Source organism: Aedes albopictus, chromosome 2 (genome assembly GCF_035046485.1).
Source record: "Aedes albopictus strain Foshan chromosome 2, AalbF5, whole genome shotgun sequence".
NCBI classification, from domain to species: Eukaryota; Metazoa; Arthropoda; class Insecta; order Diptera; family Culicidae; genus Aedes; species Aedes albopictus.
In genome coordinates, this window is record NC_085137.1 from 183,163,727 (window position 1) to 183,188,470 (window position 24,744).

A 24,744-nucleotide genomic window follows, 5' to 3' on the forward strand; every position below is an offset into this window, starting at 1 on the left:
TGATTTTTTTCTTCTAAAACAATCCAACCAATGACGGTAAAGTATAGCCTAGGATATGTCGAAAAACTTTGCCGAAGACCGCAAAGTGATCCGACACTTGTGAAAAAAGTTATAACGTACAAATTGCCCGGTGGTGCTTAACATTTAACATGTAAAGGAATAACATCAATAATAAAATCTCAATTTTTGGCCTAAGTTACCAGGCGAATAACTTTTTTCACAAGCGTCGGATCAATTTGCGGTCTTCGGCAAAGTTTCTCGGCATATCCTAGGCAATACTTTAACGTCATTAGTTACATGGTATTGAACAAAAGAATTCAACTTATGAGTAAAATGCAAAAAAGTACGTTTTCCCATACTAACTTCCATACAAAATTCAATCGCAATGCGGAATACGGAGACGCAACCAATCGCTCCCAAATTTTGCACAGTTGTTTTGGGCGCTAATATAGATTGAAAAAGCTTTGTTCCGGGTTGATATGATCAAATTTAAAGTTTCTCCATACAACGTTGACCCACTCTAATATATATATATATATAGATATCAGCCGTTTCTCTGTGATTTTTGAATTACGCAAACGTTGTGGGAGGGGAGTTGGTCTTTCGCTGTGTTACGCTTTACATATAATTTCGATATTTCCCATACAAAAGTATACATATTTTTCCCATAGTGCTACTTACAGGAGTTTGCTTTTTTGTTAAGTGGTGTGAAGCTCTACATTTTTTTTTTGTCCTGTAAATATCATGGCGGCCACTTTTGCTATGGCTATGAGGGTATGAACGAGAGATTAACATTTATGATTTATAAAATATTGTGCAAAAGATCTTACTGCATAGGTGTCAAATAGCTTGAGCGGCACTGTAGTTTGCTGATGCTTTTATAGCAGCAGTTTTTTGAAAGCTCGTTTTAGTTGCTTTTGAAGCTAGTCGCGCTACCTGTGTTTTATCGACACCCTTGATCTTGGATCTCACAAACTCACCCATTAACTCATTAACTTGCTAATTAACTAGCTAACCCATTTCCATCCATTCACTAACTCACTAAGTCATCAACTCATTCATTTACCAACCTACTCACTCCTGAAGTCATTAGCCTAGTATTTTACCAACTTGCTCACCTACTCACTCATTCATTATCTCTCTTATTAATAATTTTACTCATTCATTTACTCACTCATTAACTCGCTAATTAACTCACTAAATAAATCACTTACTGACTAACTCACTTATTCACTCACTAATATACTGACTCCCACGACACAGAACTCACATGGTCATTAACTCATCAACTCACTCACTGCTGCATACACCCTTTCTCACTAATTCACACATTCTCTTAGTAACATACTCAGATTCACGGAACAGCTCTCTGTCCAAACTCCACTAACATTTTCAGCGCTATAAGCTTCAGTCATTTGCTTTCTGTTGTGTAACAATCGTATTGAAGCAGTCAACGCTGAACAAAAGGGAAGCTAGTCAAATATAAACTATAAGCTTATACACGGCTGCAAAACAACTACCAAACTCGGATTTCTGAAATCAATCACTTGTCACTGGTACTGCTTTTACTGCACTCTATGCCAACTCCGGGAGATTTCCCGGAGATGTGAAAACTTGAACAAATCGAATAGTCTGTTTTATGTTAGAGTAAACACTGATCATGTAATTTCCAAGGTAATTTCACGAAAAAGGAAAAGTGTTATGTTATTTTTCAATGGTAGTAATGAGAATCTTGACCGATCAATTGCTCTGCGTTGCTTGTTGAACACGTTCATAAGAGACAATGGCTAGTATGAATCAACGCAATGCCTCTACAAACATATGTTTGCAGGGTATCGTTGTTAAGTCAGCACTTATTCCAAAAAAGCTTTCTATTTGCTGTTTGAACATGCAAAGCATCTGTGAAATTCGATGAGTTCAGTCAGATATTGAATATCTCAAAAGTTGACGTTGCATGTGTTTGTGAAACGTGGCTTAATGAAAGGAAACCCAGTGACTTGTTAAATGTTGATGGATATAACATACTAAGAAGCGATAGAATCGGAAGAACTGGTGGTGGATTGTTAACCCGATCAGAAAGGCATAACAAAAATGTAACAAAATTATATCAACGGTTGATAGATATATCACCGTTTGTTATATTTAGATATATTTGACAAAAATGATTTGAAAACCTGATATAATTATATCAGAATTATAACAAAATTAGTTATAATAGAAATAAATTTATTTGGATCATCTTTATATGAACATTATAACAAACTCAGTTATAGTTTTGAAAATGCAGTTTATGTCAAATGAACATTTTACAGGTGGTGTTTGGTACGCAGTTACGCCGCTGTGCGGTGCTACTGTGCTTGTAAAATACAGTAGTTTTATCAAGTTTGAATCATGATCCAGACCTTTAAGGGTCTGTTCCAATTCGCGAATTAAGATTAATTTTTACTTTAATTCGACAGTTCGACACTAAAACTTGAAAGTTCTCCAAAGGAAATAATTATCGAACTGTCAAATTTAAGTGGAAATTAATTTTACGCCAATTGGGACAGACCCTAAGAAAGCTCAGATAGATATTGTCGCGCTTATCTTGGATTTTCAGCCGGCTGCGTTCGAAACGCGCAGCATCAGATCGCGTCAGACCGCGCACGTATAGTTTGTACACGGTGTGCACCTTGGCTAAAATTCTTTTTGCAGCCGCCGGGTGGGAGCTGTCACGTATACTTAGCCACCTTGTACAAATCAAACGGGCGCAATCTTTCCGTTATAAACTACGGCTGGTTAACGTTGAACAATTCGTCATTGAAGTCATCGCCGTCATCAAACATTTGAAAGCAGTTTTTTCGATCAAAACAAAAATCTTTGCTATGAAAATATATTCGCTGTACTCCACATGAGGAATAGAATGCAGTGAATATATTTTCATGGTTGATGTTTTGATTTACAGCGACGTAACTGCTTTTTTTTCGAAAAATGATTACGGGTGCTTAAGCCTTAAGATCATCAGTAGCTTAGTGATGAGGCCACAATATTTAGGTCCTTGGTGAATGATTCTATATAGCATCGCACAACAACGTAGTTAAAAAAAATAAGAAATGAGTATCCCAACAGTTGTCATTGTAGGTGAGCCTGAACCACACTAGAGTATCTAGTCAAATTGAATGCCCAACGTATGCCGTGATTTAACCCACTTAAGATGTTAGATTTTTCGAACCACGATGGCGCAGTGAACGTTCAGCGGGCCTGCCTGGGTCATATTGACCCCAAAATCCTACTAGGGTTGATGCAACTCTCAAACGGTCATATGAAGCTATGATAAGTGAGGCAACAAAATGGATATGAAAAGGATGACTTTCATTGAAACTGAAGTAAGTTTTAAGTTTCACAATCCTCCATAGGTTTTGCAGTTTGTAGTCCCATTCAAGATTATTTCAATAAATTATTCTGAAATTAGAAGTTTTATCATTGTTATTGAATTAACATGATACAACTGGATCAATTAGCAAATTGAAAACACCTTAGTTTTTGGAGAATTGATTGATAACAAATTATTTGTGGAGCTTTGAAATTTATATCTAATTTCGTCACATCATGTCGCTAGTCACGTTTCATTACCATGCAATTCGTTCATAATAATTCCGTAGAAATACAACTTCTTATCATCTGCAAACATGTGGATACACCCGATTCTTTTTTTTTTACACGGGTCTGATTTTTGGTATAACTTAGTCATTTTTTAACCGATACTCATGCAATTTTGTACACATGTAGACACCAATATTACTATCCGTGTACAAAATTTCATGGAAATCGGTCAAAATTGACTGAGTTATAGCAAAAACCAGACCCGTGCAAAAAAAAAAGAATCAGGTGTATGTATTACATACTTTCAAAGATGATGAAAGGCCGTTGAAAAATAAGTCTTACATCAATGGTCCTGAAACCAATCCTTGTGGCACTCGCGATAGAATACCAATCGGGCTTCAATGATTTCCACAATTTGAAAGCGGTTATTCAAATAGGATTTACTCAATGAAACAGAATCTCAACTGAAATCAAATAAGTGTGATAATCTGTGCAGTAGTTCAAAATGAGAAACTCTGTTAAAGCTTTTCAAAAACCAATCAATAGCAGAAGGCTATTTTTTTTACCAAAATGTTGATGGACATCGTCATGCATTTTGAGCAAATTTCGAAGCAGATACCGAATAGGTGCTTTCGACTAGTGGGGGAATTGCTTGTTTAACTGCTGAAAATAAAAACATTATTTGAGATCACGAGGTAAAGCGAACGAAGAATTACTTTAGTATGTTAATTGTTGTGTTGTATCATGTGCTTTAAACACTTATTTTTTATTTCACAAATCTGACAATCTCCAGAAATGCACACTAACGCAACGAAGCGGTGACATTTCCAATCACAAGACTACTGCATAACTTTGCCATAGGCAGGAACTTCCTTGATGGTGAGGAACATTAGACAATTATTTAATAACACATGTCAAAATGATCTAATTTAATTACTCGCTTGCACCAACAGAAATTGAAATACCACTATTTTCACTGTTTAAGAGCCATTAACTATCTCTACAACTTTGATTAAGATTCGACACCTATTTCTTGTCTGAATCATGAGATAAAGCCAAAATGCTGAGCAAATTCTTGAGTTACAATTATAACTTAATTATATCCACTTTTGTTATTATATACTAAGATGACGTCATTGCGATCAATTGTATCAAGAACACTTTTATGTGACGTCATATTTTCTCTCCCATGTACGTTGGACAAATAAGTCTATTTATAGACCAGCCGCCAAAACGAAGAACCACTTGATCATATACCACCCTGCACTTCAAGTGATGAAATAGCCTCATTGATAAAGGCGCCGGATTTCAGATGGAGGCTGGCGTCCTTGGTTCAATTCCCGTCTGGGTGAGGGTTTTTTATATACTACGTAGGGCAAGTTTTTTATACAAAAAACTTTTCGCTAAAAATAAATAACACTCTAAATAAAAATACCCAAAAAATGAGTTAAAATTTACCCAACTCAGTTTTTACCCAATATATTTATATCTGATTTATAACAAAATGTGTTATAATTTTTTGATCATTCCAATATTTATTATATCTCACGATGTTATAAATTTGTTAAAATTGTATCAACACCTGTTATAATTATGTTATGGCTAGAGCAAATTTAGTTATATTTTTTGTTATTTTAACACCTAACCGGCGAATTTTATAACTCATTTTGTTATGGAAAATCTTTGAAATAAATAACTCAATCGGTTATAATTTTGTTATGCCTTTCTGATCGGGAATGTACCTAAAAACATCTTTGAAATACAAGCTTTTAGAATCCTTCTTTTATCTAGATTCGAGAAAAAAGTATAGAATTTATGTTCATAGAACTCACCACTTTGAACGATTAAATTCTGCTAGGTTTAATCTACAATCATCCAGATCTCGATTGCTCTGACCTGATTAACGAAAAAGTAATTGATTTTGGAACACGCTATGAGAATTTGATTTTGATTGGAGATTTCAATACTAATCTCATGAAAGTGAATTCCAAAGTAGAACGTTTAAAAGATACTCTCACATCTCTTGCGCTGTATAACATCGGTGAGGAACCCATCTTTTTTCACACCAATGGTGCATCTCAGCTAGATCTTTTACTCACAAACAAAGTGAAAAGTGTACTTAGATTTAACCAAATCAGTGTTACCAACATCTCATATCACGATCTAATCTTTGCATGACACTATATCGATAAGCATTTTTTTTGTCTGTATTAACGAGATTTTTAAAACTAGGCTAGTTCATCTCGAGACCCACGCTTTACTTCCCTTTCGAAGGAAGAACCCACATATTGTGAGTGTGTCGGGAGTGGGATTCGATCCCAGGTCCTCGGCGTGAAAGTCTTGTGCTCTAACCACCACACCAGGTCCACTTCACATCGATTAGCAATGATGTTTTTTATCGAGACTATAATGCATTTGATCCACAAATCGTTCTTGATAAGTTTAATGAATCAATATGATTGGGACCAATTTTATTCAAATACAGATCCAAATACGCTCGTTGAAACATTTAATAACATCTTGAAAGAACTTCATGAAACTTGTATTTCGTTGCGAAAAATTAACAAATCCAAGAAGAAGGTAAATCCCTGGTATAATCGACAAATTCAAATCGCTATGATTGATAGAGATCGCGCCTATAAAAAATGGAAAAAATCTGCTTATGTTAACGATCTAGAACGCTTTAAAATCCTCAGAAGCATATCGAATCGACTGGTGACTGGTGCAAAGCGGAATTACTACAATTCACAGTTTGTGGGTGAAATGTCCACAAAAGAGTTTTGGGACAGAATACGTCAAACAGGATTGAATAAGCCCAAGTCCAATATCGAAAGTTATTTCGATCCCGATGAAGTGAATGCATCATTTCAACGACATTTCTCAGCACCATTACGTTCGGCTTTAAGATCGACAGTTAATAAGTAGTAGTAGATTCGGTTTCCGTCCGGTGCAAATTTTTGAAATAATTAATGCAGTTTACGAAGTTAAGTCGTATGCAATTGGTCTTGATGAAATTCCAATAAAATTTGTCAAGTGTATTTTACCGTTGCTCTTGGCTCTATTGTTGCACATTTTTAATAACATAATTGATTCATGCTCAACAGTTATCCTCAAGCGTGGAAGTTAACGAAAATAATTAAGGAAAAGGTCAAACGTTAGATCTTTGGATAACTTACGACCTATAAGCATAATCAGCGCATTGTCCAAAACTTTTGAGAGAATTCTGAAAAATCAAATAGGGTAATTGTTCCCTTCGTTGTGGTAGTACCTAATGTTGCGGTAGTGGCAATTGAGCACTTTTTCGACTGAAATGTTACCAAAAGGCATTTTTAATAGATGTATTATGCTTAAATTATGAGATTGCACCATTTGTGTGCTTAAGATTTGCCCAAAAAATATTAAAAAAAAAAATATTTTCCTTAAATTTTTTGCAGCTGTGTTCCTATTGTTGCGGTAGTGTTTCTAATGTTGCGGTATCCCATATGATTTCAATGGGATACCGCAACAATAGGAACCAAAATTAAATTTTACCTCCATAATAGGAACAGTGTGCCTATTGTTGTGGTAAGCGATTTATGATCGAAAACAGAGAGAAACGATAGTTTTTATATTTTTCCAAGCAAATTTGGATAAAAAAATACTATCTAACGTTTTGCAACCCTTAATTAGATGGTACGATCATTGTTTTTAAAATGAATTTACCTCAATACCACAACGATGGGCACACTTACCCTATGCTCCTTCATAAATGAAAGTAACATGTTGTCTCCTTTTCAATCTGGTTATCGCCTGGGTCATAGCACTAAAACTGCAATGTTGAAGGTCTGTGACGATATAGGTGTAGTTTTAGACAGAGGTAGTAAAGTCATTCTAGTGCTCTTAGATTTTTCAAAAGCATTTGACACGATATCCCATTCACTAATGTGTCGAAAATTAAAAGATCTCTATAATTTTAATACAAATGCAGTTATTTTAATCCATTCTTATCTGAAAAATCGCAAGCAAGCAGTTTTCTGTAACAATGTTCTATCTAGTTTGCTGCCAGTTCACTCAGGAGTACCGCAAGGTTCCGTTTTAGGCCCTATCTTATTTAGTCTTTATATAAATGATCTACCGGGTGTCGTCAAATACTGCTCTCTTCACTTATTCGCTGACGATGTCCAAATGTACCTTGACTGCACCAACAAAACTATTCAAGAAATTACAAGCATGATCAATACCGATCTTGAAGCAATTCGTAGCTGGTCACTAACAAACACCCTCAAGTTAAATGCAACGAAAACCTATGCTATGTTGATTTGTCGTGGCACCAGTAGCGAAAAACCAGCTTTGAAGATCGGCAACGATAACATTGATTTCGTAGATTCAGCTAACGTCCTGGGTTTTATAATTCAGAATAACTTCAAATGGGACAAGTATATATTAAAGCAATGCGGAACAATCTACGGTTGTCTTCGCGTATTGTACGCAAAGGGTAGTTTATTGAATCGTTCTACAAAACTCAAATTGTTCAAAAGCTTTTTATTGCCATATTTTATAGCATGTGATGTTTTTATTAGTTTGGCTTGAAGTCATGCTCAGAATCGATTGAGAATAGCATTAAACTCGTGTATCCGCTTCGTCTTTAATCTAAGAAGGTTAGATCCTGTTTCGCACCAGCAACCAATACTTTTGGGATATTCGTTTCAGAGTTTTATTGAAGCTCGTTGCTGTATGTTTTTGCACAAAATCTCTACAACTAAAACTCCGGGGTATCTTCACGACAAACTAAGACCATTTATCAGTTCGAGAGTTAGTGATTATGGCATACCCACTCACACTTCTTCTATGTACGGTAAAACATTTTTTGTTAGAGGCGTTGTTCTGTGGAATTCATTACCAAGCTACATGAAAAATCAACGGTCTATATTTGTGTTCAAGAAGCAATGTCAAGAGTATTTTGATTAGTCAAGATTGGATAAGGAAAAAAGATAGTGTGTATTTTAATGTGTTATTTTTATTATAATTATGATCAAATTAGTGATGCCCAAATCCATGCCAAAAAGCTGTGTAGCATTTAAAAGACTTTAGTCTTAAGCTATCGGAGAATAAATAAATGAAATGAAATAGTCTAACAAAACAGATGCTACTGTAGGGGAACTGCGGCCATAACGCCCATAGGGGGCAAGTTGCGCCACCCTTGTTTTAGACAAACCACGTTATTTTCAGTACTTTTTTCAACTGCAATCGTTAAAATAAGAATAAAAATGCTTCTTTACACTTAAATTTACATATTTTTACTAAAAAAATGTATAAAAACTCCAAAAAAAGATTTTTGTTACTCTTGATGTAATTTTAGCCTGTCATATTTTTGCACTTTTTTACATATTTTAAAAGATTTTTTTCTCGCTATCCTCACAAACTGTTTTGCACACTCCCCTTACTTGTGTACCAAGCGGAGAAAGTATCGAATTTGACCCTCATAAGTTTTATACAAGGGTCCAAACTTCTGAGGTATGTGTGGGGTAAAATGCCCACCCCTAGTTAATTACATTGAAATAGCCATTTAGATCCAAATTCTGGCATAAATAATGCAGAACACATGTTGGAACCATGCAATAGCACATTTTTGCTAAAAATAACTTCACTAATCACACATTCGTGAGTCATTATGTAGTAATTATCGATAAAACAGTTCACAATGCCATTTAAATGGAATTGACCCATAATTACAGGTGATCCATAATTATGTAATGACTGTATACCATTCACGAACAATAACAGTTGACAATAAACCAGGCGCGCAAGTATATGTACACAATTTGGTATCCTGGCGTTAGCTGAGGCTAGTGGCGCGTTTTACCCTGCAATAAAACTAAAATTCTGAAAATCAAACATTTTTTTCAAATTTGATTTTTTCAGTAGTAAAACATAAAAATGGTTTATGGTTTCTCCGATTCGGAAGAAAACATGTTGGTGCTTCATGTTAGTGCAAAAAAAGTGTGTATTTTGAAGTGTTTCGTGGTCTAAATTAGACTCTTCCTTAACGTGGGCGTCTTACCCCCAGTTCCCCTACAGTACAATTCGTTGGTTCTTTGTGTAAATGTGGTTCTTTGTGTAAATGCAGTTGTCCTTGCAATAACAGAGGAGCAACCGCGGGCGGTCAATCATGCTCATGCTCATGCTCATGCTACTGTACAGTACAATTCGTAATAGGGGAGACTGAGGAGACTTTTTCCCCCATATTTTCTCGGAATCTATAACAGTTTTCTTCTAGCATATATTTTCCAGAAGAACATCTGGACAGACGACAATGTTTTGGCTCCAATGGTTTTTATTGTGTATTGCATTATTTTTTAATGGCTGATGGTTTGTTTTCAGTCCTTCAGAAATCTTCTGGGCGATTCCGAAAAATCTAAATAACTTTGTGAAAATTGAACTAAATCGTGTCAAAATTTTACAGCACATAGTATAAATAAAATACTATCAAACGTATTTATCCAAATAAGGCTGCTATATAACATATTAATAATTGTAGCTTGGTGTATACAACAGTGACATGGGGAGACTTGATCCCTCGAGAATTACACACACATTATACAAGTGAAAAATAAAATTGTATTTGGAAGCCTCTATTTACTCGGAATTCTAGTATACTCAATGATAAAACGTGTCAGATAATTATTATTTTAATACACACCATTAAGAGGGGGATCAAGTCTCCCCATTTTCAAAATACTGCATATCCTTAACAATTTAAGGAAATCTTATAATTTTAAATACACCATATTCATCGAAAATACAAGAAAATTTGAAAAGAAAATGAATAGGAAGCTTCTGGAGTTATTTTCCCTTTTAATTAACCATCTGCTCAAAAGGGGTTCAATTGTGACCCATTTTTGAAAAATACATCATAAGACATACCTCCAAAAAAGCACAATTTTAAAAACTTTAACAATAACTTATAGTTTTTCTGTTGTGTATATACTTGCAATAGATGTTTACCTGCCATTCTGTACGGAAATCGGATTTAGTTTTGTGTTTTCTCTAAAGTTACAGGTAAATTAAGAAAAAGGGATCAAGTTTACCCAGTCTCCCCTATTGACAAATCCACAAACCAGCAGTGCTTTGAAGGCCGTTATGCGTTATCATTACAGCTTGAAGCTGTAATAAAGAAATTGTTGATTTACCAACACGGCTTGTCGGATGTAAAAATTATTGTCAAAACAATCGCTAAACGATTCTTTACTGCGAAATTATTTGAGTTGCTTTTATTGCACTTTAATCCAACTCCAGAAGATTTGCCGGAAGATGTGCAAATAGAATAAGAGTTTCAACCAATAAAACAGCTGATTTTATACAGTACGTTTTGTAATGTTGCCAAATACACAAAACAGCAGTGCTTTGTAGCAGTTTAAATAACATTCTTTTAGCTAGAAGCTGTGACGAAGAACCTGTTGGCGCAACCACACAGCTTGTTCAATGTAAACATTATTGCGTTTGACGGTTCACAAGCTTTTGCAGCAGGATGAAGTTGTGTAATAGGCCGTCCCTTATTTTGCAAAAGTTGGAAATGTTATTAAGTTCGTTAGTGGAAAATGATCATTTTAGCTAAGAAATGACCATGTCAAAATTTGAAGTCCGTATCTCAAGGCTAAGTGGTCCCTCAAAGGGTCTGAAGTTGTCAAAACAAGTATGGGACCAAAAAATCATGAAATTTTTTTCGACAAAAAATACGCTATTCTACTAAAACCGGTGATTTAAGAACCCAAAAGGACACCAAATGTGCTTAGAATTGCGATAGGGTAAAAGCACTAGACTTCGCCACTGCTCTAGTCTTCGCCCCCTCCATACAAATGTCATTTTTTATGTATGAAGTGACGAAGATTAGTGCAAAATTTTAGGGGGGCGAAGTCTAGTGTTTTTACCCTATCTCTACTTGTTTTTGAGTTATTGAACAAAATAGGATAGATTTCCATTAAACTCTTAAAAAATGGTCAAAAATGCTGTTGTTTTTTTGACATCATCGGGCCCAGTGGAGATTAGGAGTTTTGCAACTTAAATCACGTTTTACTCAGTTTCAATTTTTTCAACATTGGACAACTATGCATAGAACGGCAGTTTAGGTCCATTGAGTGATCACTTTGCTTTGAGATACGGCCTTCAAATTTTGACATGATGATGTATTTTTCAGTAACAAACTTTTAACATTTCCATTTTTTTTTCAATATAAGGGACGTCCCACTCCAAGTGTGATTGCGGATAACAGCATGCCGTACTTCACCCAACCCCACACGGAGAAACTGAAAAACTCAAAATTAGGTATGTAGGTACTTTTAAACTCAATTTTGAGTTCTTTTTTGTCTCCCTTTTCATGCGCTCTTTCTAATGTTGTCAGAGAGTGAAGAGGAAACAGCCCAACTTTTGCAGTTCCGTGCGTCAAGCCAACACTGAGTTTCTAGCACAGTACTCAAATTTGAGTGAATACAACCTAGTCAAAATTTCGGTTGGGTGAAAAAAACTTAAAATTAGGTATTCCTTTCACATGGAAGCAAGCGGGAACAACCCAACAAAAACATCGATTCCATCAACTCAAAAGTGACTTGACGCACGCAACCCCGAAGTTGAGTGGAAAGAACTCACTTTTGGGTAGTTTCGTCTCCGTGCAGGGTAGCTCTGCATTTCTTTTGATCTTTTAAGGGCCTGTTCATAAACTACCTAGACTCAGGGGTGGGCCTGACCAAACTCTACGCTCCATACAAATTTCAAGTATTTTGTGTGCACAAAAGTCTACGAGAGGCGAGGGGTTTCGGTTTCGAGATCTCAAAAATTGATTCTTACGTAGTTTCCTAACAAAGCTTAGGATCTTAGACCGAGGACTTGCCCTTCACAGTCACCTGCGTCTGTGAAAAGTCATGAAAATTAATGCCGTACATTTTATTATGCTTTATTTCGTATTCGGCTAACTACAAATGCATTTCAGGGTTTATACTAGTTGAGAATGATTCCTGTCATTAGGTTTATCCACGACTGATTTGGCTACTCTCATGCGCCCTACTCATTCACATGCTGAATCAGCCAACTGAGGAACTGTCCCACGTTGGTATAAACTCCCGGCTCGCTTTCCTCTCCGCATTTCCTGATCCCGAACGCCACAATGCCCTGCTGGACGAACCGAGACGTGTCGTTGGATATGTAGTGCAGAGGGCCACCGGAGTCCCCACGGCAATTGTCTGTTGCATTAACGCCACCGGCACAGATGTGTCCGTCGCCCAACCTCACGGAAGAATGCAGATTGCGCACTCTGATGGAACATGCCTCCAGTGAAACCGCCGGAAGCTTGGCAAATCGTAACACATTCGAAGGGGAACCGAATTCAGTCATGCCCCACCCGGACACAATGAAGCTCCACGGTTTAAGCTTCCGCTGCTCCGGGTTGCCATCGGGTAGACAAATCGTTTTCACACCTGTTTGAGAAACGGATAATCGAATCAATATGGTGTATTCGTCGAAAAATTTGCGATCGAATGTACTTACTATCACCTATAACAGCAGGGCTTGCCATTCTCAACAGAGCTATGTCATTCGCTTTGTTTCTTTCGCTGTACTCTGGGTGTATTAGCCTATCCTCTACAGAAATATCCTGTGGATCTGGGGTGCATATTATTTCGTCATCCAAGGTTATGCAGTCCTCGATTTGTTCGATATCGTTTTCACCTAAACGAACAAACGTGCTAAGGAAGAAGGGAAAATTAAATACGTTAGATATCTTATACTAAGTTTTTGAACCCTCTTAGCAGAATACCCTCTTCGAATGAGTGTAATCTGTTATTAAAAGATACTAAACTGATTACTTTGGATAGTTTAGTATAATTGTGAAACTCTCATAAAACCAAAATAAGGGTAATTCCCGCTGAAACCAGGCCGCTTTTTACATAAAGTCTGGAATTTTAATTTTTTATTGTTTATTTGCTACAAAATGATATAAAAGAATGAAAACCACTTTGGTGTCGTTAAATTGATGGGGCTTGCCAAGGGGTTGACAAGGTGACAAAAATGACAATTTTTCATCAAACTGCACCTAATTTATCGCATCATATCTTGAAAATTCATGTGGTAACATGCAGTCTTGTTAGAGATCACAGTCATTGACACCTTTTCGTCGATAATTGGCTGCCTTTGTCTCTGACATTCTCAACACAAGCAATCAAACTACCGTACGAAACAAAAATGTCAAACGAATGCACTTGACCACGATTGCGCCTTCGGGAGACGGTTCGGCTTTTGTTATTCCTGTCTTCTTCCACAATGAGAGCTGTGTTGGTCATATGTGTGTCATATTCAATTCAACAAGTAAGAATAAACTAATATTAACATTCATAATCGGAATTGGCTAAAATCCATGCGAAAAGCTAGAATTAGGCAAATGTCATCGTGTCAGATGACATTGATTTGACCCTTTTTTATGTTTACTGATCTTCGTCCTACTGCTCGTGTTGTGAGTAAGAGGTAACGGTAGCGCATGAATGTAACAAAGCAAGCTAACACCTGACTGCGGCACTGAAATGAGGGTAGTGAAAAGTGTCGAATGTTTACAAGGCTGGTAACATGTATAACTCCTCATTTCTGTGAAGAGCAAGTATACACCATTCATTTTTTTTTATTTTATTTGATCTGCCGCCAGTATTACTAGGGCTATATAGGCCGTAGGTTTCTAATTACCTAATTACATAGTATAAAAGTAGAATTTACTAAGTAAAAAGTATTTACACTATTTTTAGTTGATTCTTGAATTTTAAGTACATTGATAATTTTAAGTATTATTGAATAGTAGGTAAGTATTTTTTGGTTTGTTTTTGGGTTACATTAGATCATACAAATTTATCCCCAGTCAACCACATATCGTAAATCATAGTGTGGAAAAAACCATATATTTTCATATATTGAATCAGAATTGTATAATAATATGTATATTTGTTGACAATGATTGCGTAAAATCGCATTTCATGCCAAATTAAATTTCAATTGCGATTTTGTTTCATATAGTCGTCTCCGATCATAAAACTTGCGAGATACTATCGGTAGGATCGCACAGAATCGGATAGAATCTTAAAAAAACATGCATTCTTAGTGTCAAGCTGCAAGTTCGCTAGCATCGTATATATGATTTCTTTGAATCGTATAAATTGTCGCTTCACATCGTATATGAATCTGATAAATCGAGCTTGCTACCTAAAGGTATGATGAAAATCGGTGAAATCGTATACAACTATAACAATATTGTATATTGATCGTTTGCGTTACATTTGCGTCGTATACGAAGTGAATGAAATCGTAGAAATCGTATATTCATTTTTACAGTCGTATATGATTGTTACTGCACTTTTAATAGTCGAATCTTAATTTCGGAAATCGTAAATGGTTTTGTTTACATATTTGTATGATGGAGAAAAAGAAAAAATGGTATTCATTACAAATTTGTATTTTTGTTGTTGTTGACACATTCCAACCATGGTAGCAATAATTTCAACCAAATATATAGATTTTCATACTAGCAGATGACTTACAATAAGTGATGCATAGATTCCAACAACGATGTCAATACCGGGCCTCTTGCACGACACCAATTTTGATGCTACTCAATGCACAACAACAACGCTCCCACCACAAGTCTCGCACCGTATCATGCTAATTTTTAATCGTTTCATGCCATTCACTTTGAACTCTCTATTTTCAACTTGGCAATATTTCCAATAGAGATAACGCGCAGTTCTCAATCAAAGGACTTAAGTTCGATTCCCACTGAACACCAATTTTTTTGATTTGAAAATCTTGAGTCGTATATTGGTACTCTTAATCGTAATAAGATCATGCATAATCGTATATTTAGACGGATAAAATCGGCGAAATTACAAGAATCATAAGATGAAGGTTCGTTTCTAAAAATTGAATATGAGTGGGTGTAATGTGTGTGGCCCAGTCGCAATCTTCGAACATATTGATACACGGTGAATAAGATTTTGAATCACGAATTTAGTGATGTTAGTTATTTATTTGTTTATTTGTTAGTTATCTGTAGTATTTTTCCATATATTTTCCCATGAATGCATGCGCTTTTGCTAAATTTCTGAAGCTTTCGCTAATAGTTCCCCCTGCGGAGGTGACTCTGACAATGTCTCTTTTGCTGCTTTATCCACTGTTTCATTGCCAAGAATACCGATATGACACCTTTCATATGACGTTGCAAATATTTTGGCAGCCATCTTGAATTTAGCCGCCATTTTGAAATTTATCATCAGATCGCGATTTTCGCTGTGTGCGCAACAACCGATTTTAATTCTGAACTCATTATTAGGATTCTGAGAGTCTAAGCTTTTCAAAACATTCAAATATACAGGTGTGCATTGATCGCAACAATGAGATATGTATCGATGAAAACGTAAGCGAACCTCCCATTTTCCCATACATTTTCACGCGCGCGCGTATCTGATCGTGCGATAACGGGATCCAGGGGAATTTTCCAGGGGTTCCTGTGGAAATGTCACAGGAACCCCTGGAAAATATCTTGAAATCGCTTCAGAAATACTTACAGAAATATTTATTAGGAAATTGTTCCATTTTTGTTCAGGAAATCCTTTCATAAATTTTGCCAGGGGATTTTCAGCAATTCTTTCAAACAATCATTCAGGTTTATTTTCCTTTGAAAATTTCACCAGGATTGCTTCTCAAGTTATTCCAAGAATTGTTTGACAAATTTGTACATGGTTTGTTTAGAAATTCCTCCAGGGATTTGGTCAGATTGTTTTTTTTTTCGAAGCATTCGAGGGACTCGTTTAGAAAAAAATCGGAAAAGCTTCCAAACTATTCTTAAGAAATTCCAAAACAAATTCTTTCAGAATTCGTCCAAAACTTCCTCACAGATTTTTGAAATAAACATCCATGGATCCGTTTGAAATTTTCTTCAGAGATTCGTCAAAAAGTTCCTCGAGAAATTCCTACTAAAAATCTACAAAGAATTCATCCTGAAAATCATGTACCGATTGATTCAGATATTTTTTCATGTTTTTTGTTTAGAAATATCTCCATAAAATTATGCAAAAGTTCCTCAAGGGGTTCTTTCAAATATTCTCCCTGAGATACTATCAGAACATTCCTTCAGAAATTCTTCCCAAGTTTCTAAAAAAACCTGCGTAATATCCTGAAAACATTCATCCAGAGAATCTTTCACAAAATTATCGAAGATTTTTTCAGAACTTCCTCCAGGATTTTTTCCAAAAACTCATTACGAAAGGTCTTCCATAGATTTCTCCCGAAATTGTTGCGGGGATTCCTTTGAAAATTCTTCAAAGATTGCTTGCACTGAATCTTCCAAGAATTCTTTCCAAAATTTCTCCAGGGGTATTTCTGATAAAGCTTGCATAGATTGGTTCAGATATACATCCAGGGATTTCTTCGAAAACTCCTCCAGAAAAAAATCAAAGGATTCTCCAAAATACTCCATGGATTCGTGTCAAAATACCTTTGGGTTTTTTTTGGGAAATCTTCCACACATTCATTTAGAAAATCAGAAATTCAGAATTCCTTAAAAAAAATTCTCAAACATTCCTTATGAGTTTTTCCAAGGATTGCTTCCTAAGTTTTTATAGAGATTTTTCCAGAAACTTTTCAAAGGATCCTTATGTAAAACTTTATATAAGTTCCCTTCAAAATAAATTCATGGATTTTTTTGCAAACTATTCTTTCATGCATTATGTCAATAAATCGATTTCTTAAAAAACTATTCTAAGAATTTCTTCTTAAACCGTCAGAGTTTCTTGTATTTTTCAATGAGTAAATTCCTTCAGCGATTCCTTCAGATATTCTGTTAAAAAATCTTCACCAGAAATTGCTCCAAAGATTTTTTTTAGTGTTGGAAATTGCTGAATGGATTTTCCGGAGATTTTCCGTTCCTTTGCAAATGCTAGAGCTAGAAGTTTTGCCGGTCTGTGTGTATGTGTACAAAAAGGTCATTTCATTTTTAGATAGTAAATATGAACTGATCTCAACGACCGATGGTTCATTCGACGCGATATATTGCCCCATTGTTTCCTATTGGAAATGGTTCAGATCGGTCCAGCCGTTCCGGAGTCACTGCCATTTAGGTGTTCCGGACTGGTACCCCAGGAAGCGGCCAGATATGAAAATGCAACAAACCCATGCATGCGACCCATCAAACCACGGCATTTTCGATTATCTGATGAACGGTAAGCAGGAAAATAGTCGCAGACTATATCTGAACCGGTAGCATTCTGGAACCGGTTTCGGGTGTCCCGCCGGAAGTGGCCAAATATAAAAGTTAACCAAACCCATTCATGCGACACATCAAATCGCCGCTTTATCTATAACCTGATGAATGGTAAGCAGAAAAGTATTTCCAGACTATATCTGAACCGATAGTATTCCGGAACCGGATCCAGGTGTCCCGCCGGAAGTGGTCAAACATAAAAGTGAAATAAACCCTTGCATGCGACACATCAAATCGCTGTTTTTTCTATAACCTGATGAACGGTAAACAGGAAAATAGTATCAGACCATATCTGAACCGGTAGCATTCCGGAACCGGTTGCGGGTGTCCCGCCGGAAGTGGCCAAATATAAAGGTGAGCCAATCAGATTCATCTGACACATCAAATCGCCGTTTTTCCTATAACCTGATTAATTTTAAGCAGAAAAATATTCTCGGACCATATCTGAGCCGGTAGTATTCTGGAACCGGTTTCGGGTGTCCCGCCGGAAGTGGCCAAATATAAAAGTGAACCAAACCCATGCATGTGACACATCAAATCGCTATTTTCTCTATAACCTGATGAACGGTCAACAGAAAAATAGTTTCAGACCATATCTGAACCGGTAGCATTCCGGAACTGGTTCCGGGTGTCCCGCCGAAAGTGGCCAAATATAAAAATGAACCAAACTCATACATGCGACACATCAAATCGTGTCCTTTTCGATAACCTTATTGTACGGTTAGCAAAAAATAGGCCAAGCACACATTAGAAACTACTGATAGTGTTCCGAAGTCGGTTCCAGGTGTCTCGCCGAAAGTGGCCGAATGTAAAAGAGAACCAAACCAATATTCGCGTCGCATCAAATGGCTTTTTGGATATTCTGATGAACGAGAAAATGTAACCAGATGCATGGATAACAAGAAAATAGGCACAGTCCACATAAGTTACTACCAGTAGTGTTACTAGTTCCGGGTAACCTGATGACCAGTTTTACATAAGCTCAGACCACATTTTATTATACCGGTAGTGTTCCGGAATCATTTCCAGGTGTCCCGTTAAAAGAGGCCAGATATAAAGTATACCAAATCATGACATTTCGATAAGTTAATGAACAATTAGCAAAAAAAAGCGTCAGACTACATAAGAGGCTACCGGTGGCGCTGCAGAGGCAGCGTTGAGTGCTTCAGTGGAATTACTAAAGTGAACAAAATCAATGCAAGCGATAGATATGGGTAAGAGATCCAAAAACCTAAAAAAACTAAAGCGATCTCATCAAATCACACCAAATGAGATTCCTGAGATGTAAATATACAGTAGGATGGGCCAACGTTGTATGAAAAAAAAATCAAATTTAAGCTCATCAGCCCGAAGATATTTTTTAAATCCCCTTTGCGTCTAAAATTACTGCGAAAAATTCAGATGCGAGATGTGACTGAAGGGCGAGCTCTGTAATGTGGTTGAAATTTGAATGGGATTTGGTATTGGCAATTCATATTACTATATAACACATTTTACATGAATCTTGTAACCAATGATAAGAAAATATAGAATAAAGTGTGCAGAAAAAACTTTGTAGAAGAGCTCAAAGTGATCTGTGGAAAAAGGTAAATCCTAGTTTGTAAATGCCGTCTTGGTATGGATCGGCCTCCAGTGAAGATGGTCAAGCAGTCAACTGAGAGGACTGCGTTGAACATAACGTCGGGGTAAGTGCCTCAATTCGATGATGACTTTTATAAAACTCTTGCTTTTCTAAATAAAGTATTCTCAGGATTCAGAATTCGTAGGTCTAGTCTCAGATCGCTGTTTTGAGAATGTCCTCCTTCTCGTCCGTTACCAAAGCACAGAAATTTGGGAGTGATCACTGACTCTAAGACAAGATTGATAGCGTCGACGGAAAAATCATGAGTACATATTCGACAAGAAAGGCACTATCACGACTAGGTGGATTAATCTGGGTTTTTGCCCTATTCTACTCGTGGGATTCCAAAATTAGCTTAAAAATAATCAGGATCAGTTAGTAGCGGTAGTGATGGAGTTTATCCCTCCGCGAGAGGCGATTTAGCTAGGTCTCTTCTAAGGAGAGCATAAAGAGGAGGAGGTAGCTGTGCGCGAAGTACCAACATAGGGAACCCCATTTCCTCCTCGGCTAGCGCACCGGATGAGATCATGGGTGGATCGTGGTTGATGAGGGTCATAAAAGAGGAACAGAAAAGGGTTTTTTGCCATGGAGGTAGCTGTGCAGAAGCTAGACTAAATGATTTACATTGCGTCCTCAAAATCGAATATCAACAAGGACCTCTAGTAGGCCGTATTGGGACTTCCAAAGTCAACGATGAAAGCCTAGCAGGTCCACGATAAACTCATGGCAACTACGGTAGTAGAAGAGCCCGTGAAGGTGGAGCTGCTGAAGTCTACCCAGAAGCAGACCTTCGCATCCGCTGATAGCCCGAAAAGCGATCGCTTAATACGACTAATAATCGTAAAAGCGTGCGAGGCTGCCGTCAGGTGAGGAACTGATGCAAAAGGAAGGTTAAAGGAAGAGGAACAAGAAAGAAGAATAGGAGTGCAGGGACAATGAGCCAAGGAAAGGTAGGAGGCCAGGTGCCAAGCCTGAGAAGGGCGACGCGCTCGTCATCAAGACTGAACAGTCCAAGTTATTCGTCTTGATTCCAAGTCTTGAAGGTGATGAGGAGCGGGCGCCAACGTGCGCAGTACTCGTACAGGTGAAATAATACTCTTGCTCAAGCTTGACAAGAAGCGTTAGGCCGCCGTCTACAAATGTTTAGCGAAAGAGGTCCTTGGAAAGGGCGTTGAGGTGAAGGTTCTTACAGCGGAAGCGATACAGCTTGGTACAGCTACCTGTGGCGGATGCAAATAAGTCCGTGATCAAAACCAATGAAAGAAGTCAGAGTGTAAACGACCATGCACGAGCCACCGGAGGTTCGCTTCAGGTTTCTGGAACCAGGACACAAGCCATGGGACTGCAAAGGCGCTGACAGGAGTAAACTGTGTAGGAGATGTGGCCATAAGATACAAGGCTGCACAAGTCCACCCACGTGTTTGATTTGTTCCGGGAGTTCCGGGAACAACAAGCACCCAACGGGTTCAAGGTACCCGGCCTTCAAGAAAGCCGCAGCTGAAGCTGCACCACTGTCATGCAGCTCAGAAACGGCTTTGTCAGGCAGTTTCTGAGTGGGGGACGGACATCGCCATCATAGCGGACCCATACCGAGTACCCGCCGGCAACAGCAATTGGGTCACGGATGGGTCCAGATAAATGGCAGCGATATGGACGACGAGTAGATACTCCGTCCAGGAGTTGGAACCAGCGCGGTCAGATCATGATAGATCATGCTTAAGTGGTGACAAGCTGATAGCGGCGCTCTCACGGGCATGCGATGCGACCATGCCTAGGCACCCTAGACAGAGGAGACCATCGGCTTACTGGTGGACTCAAGCCTTTGCGGACCTGCGCCGCGCCTGCCTACGGGCTAGGTAGCGGATGCAGCGAGCACGAAAGCCTGGTGGTATTCACCGCTGCGAAAGTTGTGCTGAAGACCGGGATAAGGGCAAGCAAAAATACCTGCTCTGAGAGTCTCTGTCAAGAGTGCTAATGCGAATGCCAATGCCTACAGGATCATGATGAGTGGTCTAAGGGCTCCTACAGAACAATCTCCAGAGATGTTGGAGGGGATCATCGAGGGCCTTCATGATCCTAGTCCCTGGTTTCCTTTCGACTCGGGCTGCCGATACAGAGGGGGTCACCGATTAGGAACTTTCAGGGACAGCAAAATCCCTTAGCGTAGTTCCAGCTTCAGACGGAGTTCTGAACTTGGCCTTAAAAGTAGCTATTGTAGAGGTTCCCGAGAGGTTCAAGTCTGCTATGCAGAAATGCCTGGATGAGGGAGTTTTCCCAGATGTTTGGAGGGGCAGTTCTAATGCCAAAGGTGGGGATACCACTCAGCGACCCGTCGGCATATATACCAATATGCTTGATCAACTTGGCGGGGAAGGTGCTCGAAAAGATCATCTTCAACAGAATGTTGAGGTACACCGATGGTGTAAATAGTTTGTTGAGCAACCATTTCGGCTTCCGGAAGGGAAGGTCCGCCGTGTTAGCGCTCCAGCGTAAGAGGAAGGGTATTCGCTACTCTGCAATAGTGACTGAATGTAAGATACGCATTCTATAGCACCAGTTGGGTGGCTATTGCCTATGCGCTCATGCCTCTGGGGATATCCACCAGTTACCTGTAAAAGATTCTCGGAAGTTGCATCCAGAATCGAGTACTAGTATACGACACAGAGGTTGGGCAAAAGTGCTTTCACGTATCCTCTGGAGTTCAGCAAGGTTCCATCCTGGGTCGGGTGTTATCGAATGTCATGAACGACGAGAATGTCATGTTAAAGTTTTCGGTAGGCGTGGTCAATATGGCAGTGCAATAAAGCCTGTATCCGCAATAATCGGGACACAGAGATACAGCTGTAACTCTGCAATAGATACATTAAAAATACTCAAATTATGTCTAATAACATCTTAAGATGTGTTCATTTCACCTACAAAATTTCATGTGAATCGGTGCAGTACTTTTTGTTGCACCAATAAAAGAGTAGAATGGGCGCCATTGAATTTTGCACAGCCCCTAGTTTTGCTTGCCAGCGCTGTAACTTTTGAATTTGGCAAAGGAAATGACTGAAATTTTGAACACAAACATCTCAATCTACATTTGTTGTATAGGCAAAATTTCAAAAAAATCGATGCACTATCAACAATTTTATAGTCGAAACATGTATTGGGACTGAACGTGGTTTTAGCCTCATAGACAGCAATCAGTCAGCACCCTTTATTGTTTCGATTGTACTATTGAAAGTTCTATACCAATAATCATCAAATTTTGCAGGCATAATAAACACATAATCAACTATCTTCTGTGAAAACTTCATGAAAATTGGCAGAGAAATTCAAAAGTTATGAATAGGCAAACATCGCACATGAAAAACACGAAAATTTTTCACTAAGACTCACCCCTATCAACACCAGTTGCTTACAAACCAATTGTTCAAAGTTGATGAAATTTTGCAAGAGAATGTCTCTATAAGTATCATAACTGCTAACGAAATTTCATAATTATCATCACAGAACTTTGAACTGTAGCGTAAAAGAACCATCTAGTATGCGAATGAAAATTAATCATGATTGTACAAAATGCTTAAAACCACGTCTGTTTGTTTTTCATCCACAATTAAAAGTAATGCATCGATTTTTATGAAATTTGGCACAAATAATAAACATACACTAAAGAGTTCTTAGTCAATTATTTGGCCCATTTTACCGATTCATTACAGAGCTACTGACGTACTTCTGTGTCCCGATTATTGCGGATACAGGCTTTACCTCGGTGTCTTCATAAAAGTCTAAATCACGAAGCCCGTAGTTGCAAGACTAGGAAGCTATCCTCGAGATTGTGAACTGCACTATCCCCTCTCCGGAGCAATACCTTCTGGTGGTCCCAAAGAGACGACAGATTTGGCGGAGTAGGGTACGGTTTAGTGTTAATTTGAGAAAGTAGTTCCTTCTCCTTCGTTTGCGTCTGAGAAGGTTCCAGACTCCTACTACCTGAGCTATCTTTGTTTTAGTTTTACATATGATGTTGGATTCAATATAATCAATCATACTTACATATTTCTTCGCCTGACGCAGTGGGCTGCCGTTAAAACATATCTGTTGCTGATGAGTGTCCCGCCGCACACGAATCCCAAAGCCGCATCGTTCAGCAATGCCATCCATGGGTAGTCGAATGGCAATGCTATCTCACCCTTGGAAATCCGATCATCTCCCTGAGCTCCGCACGTTGGATCGTTCATGACCGAGGGACAGCAAACGCTTATGACCGTTTGATTTCCAACTTTTTCGGTGTTGCAGACCTTACTCTTCGCCATTGCCTGAAAGCTTTCCGGCCAGTTTTTGAACGACTCGTTGACATACGGCCGGTACTCTGGACACTGTTTGAAATCGATGCAAAACTCGTTAAATGTGCATGAACACAAGGCCGCTGAAATTAAAACAAATGTTTATAACAACTCATGGCATTCCTTAATACAAACGTAAATCCAACTCACTTGCTGTGGCTATTTGAACCACTATAAATGCGAACACCGTCACACTCATCTTGATGGCAGTCGAGGTCCTAATTTGCATCACAGATATGCTCATTTCGGAAACTACGGATTATTTCAAAACTGCAAACGGAAGACGTGAACACCCACGCTCACCAGATTATTGAATGAAATCTTCCGACACCCGTAATCAGAAGGAGAATACAAGCTCCATTCAACACGGGGATTTCCTCTTCCTCACTAAATACTATAAATTATCGGCTGAAACTCTCCGCCATTAGAATATATTAGTGCCGAAATCCCGACCAAAGCTCGCCTCCTCTAAAGAATGCAGCGCAGCAACTGCCTCTCACGTTTGGGCGCGAATGAACTGACTGTTCAAGTTTGACTACACGGCCGACGACGCCGCCCGGCCGATGCGACGACTCTCGATTGTGATCGGTTTGCTTCTCCTATCTCTCGACTACACAACGCGTTCGGTTCGGCCGTTATCACTCGGTGGGAATCCCTTAGAAGTTGAGAATACCACTTCTCAGTTTTCAAATTTCTTCAGGTCAATGGGGCGGATTCTTCCGCAAAGTCAAACATAGTGGGGTTTAATAGCGGTCAAAATTTATACAAAGTTGTTGTATTTGTTGATCAATAGGAATTCATTGAATAAATTTAGCTCAGCTTGAATGATACATGATGATCTATCATTCATTGTAGCAGTAGCTCGGTAGAGGTAGAGGTAAACAGCAAGACTATAAGTTCAGGAACTTATAAAATATCTTTGATTTCCTTAGGCATAGAGTATCTTTGTG

General features: G+C 38.2%; 1 protein-coding gene across 1 annotated transcript; it reads right to left on the reverse strand.

The window, feature by feature from the left end:
- Positions 1–12,492: 12,492 nt before the first annotated feature.
- On the reverse strand, positions 12,493–24,475 carry LOC115260917 (phenoloxidase-activating factor 3-like). Its single transcript, XM_029862274.2, has 4 exons — positions 23,945–24,475; positions 23,505–23,877; positions 13,099–13,295; positions 12,493–13,028 (listed from the first exon to the last, which is right to left on the reverse strand). Exons 1-4 carry the CDS (start codon positions 24,036–24,038, stop codon positions 12,616–12,618), a joined length of 1,077 nt encoding a protein of 358 aa, XP_029718134.2. The 5' UTR covers positions 24,039–24,475; the 3' UTR covers positions 12,493–12,615.
- Between the last annotated feature and the right edge of the window lie 269 nt (positions 24,476–24,744).

What these genes read in the sequence shown, in the direction of transcription:
- LOC115260917 (XM_029862274.2), bottom strand. Translation starts at nt 24,038, where the DNA reads ATGAGCATATCTGTGATGCAAATTAGGACCTCGACTGCCATCAAGATG. An exon ending in TGCGTCAGGCGAAGAAATAT is followed by an intron (nt 13,296 to 23,504) that starts GTAAGTATGATT and finishes CTTCTTCCTTAG; the next exon opens with CACGTTTGTTCGTTTAGGTG. An exon ending in CCCTGCTGTTATAGGTGATA is followed by an intron (nt 13,029 to 13,098) that starts GTAAGTACATTC and finishes TTTCTCAAACAG; the next exon opens with GTGTGAAAACGATTTGTCTA.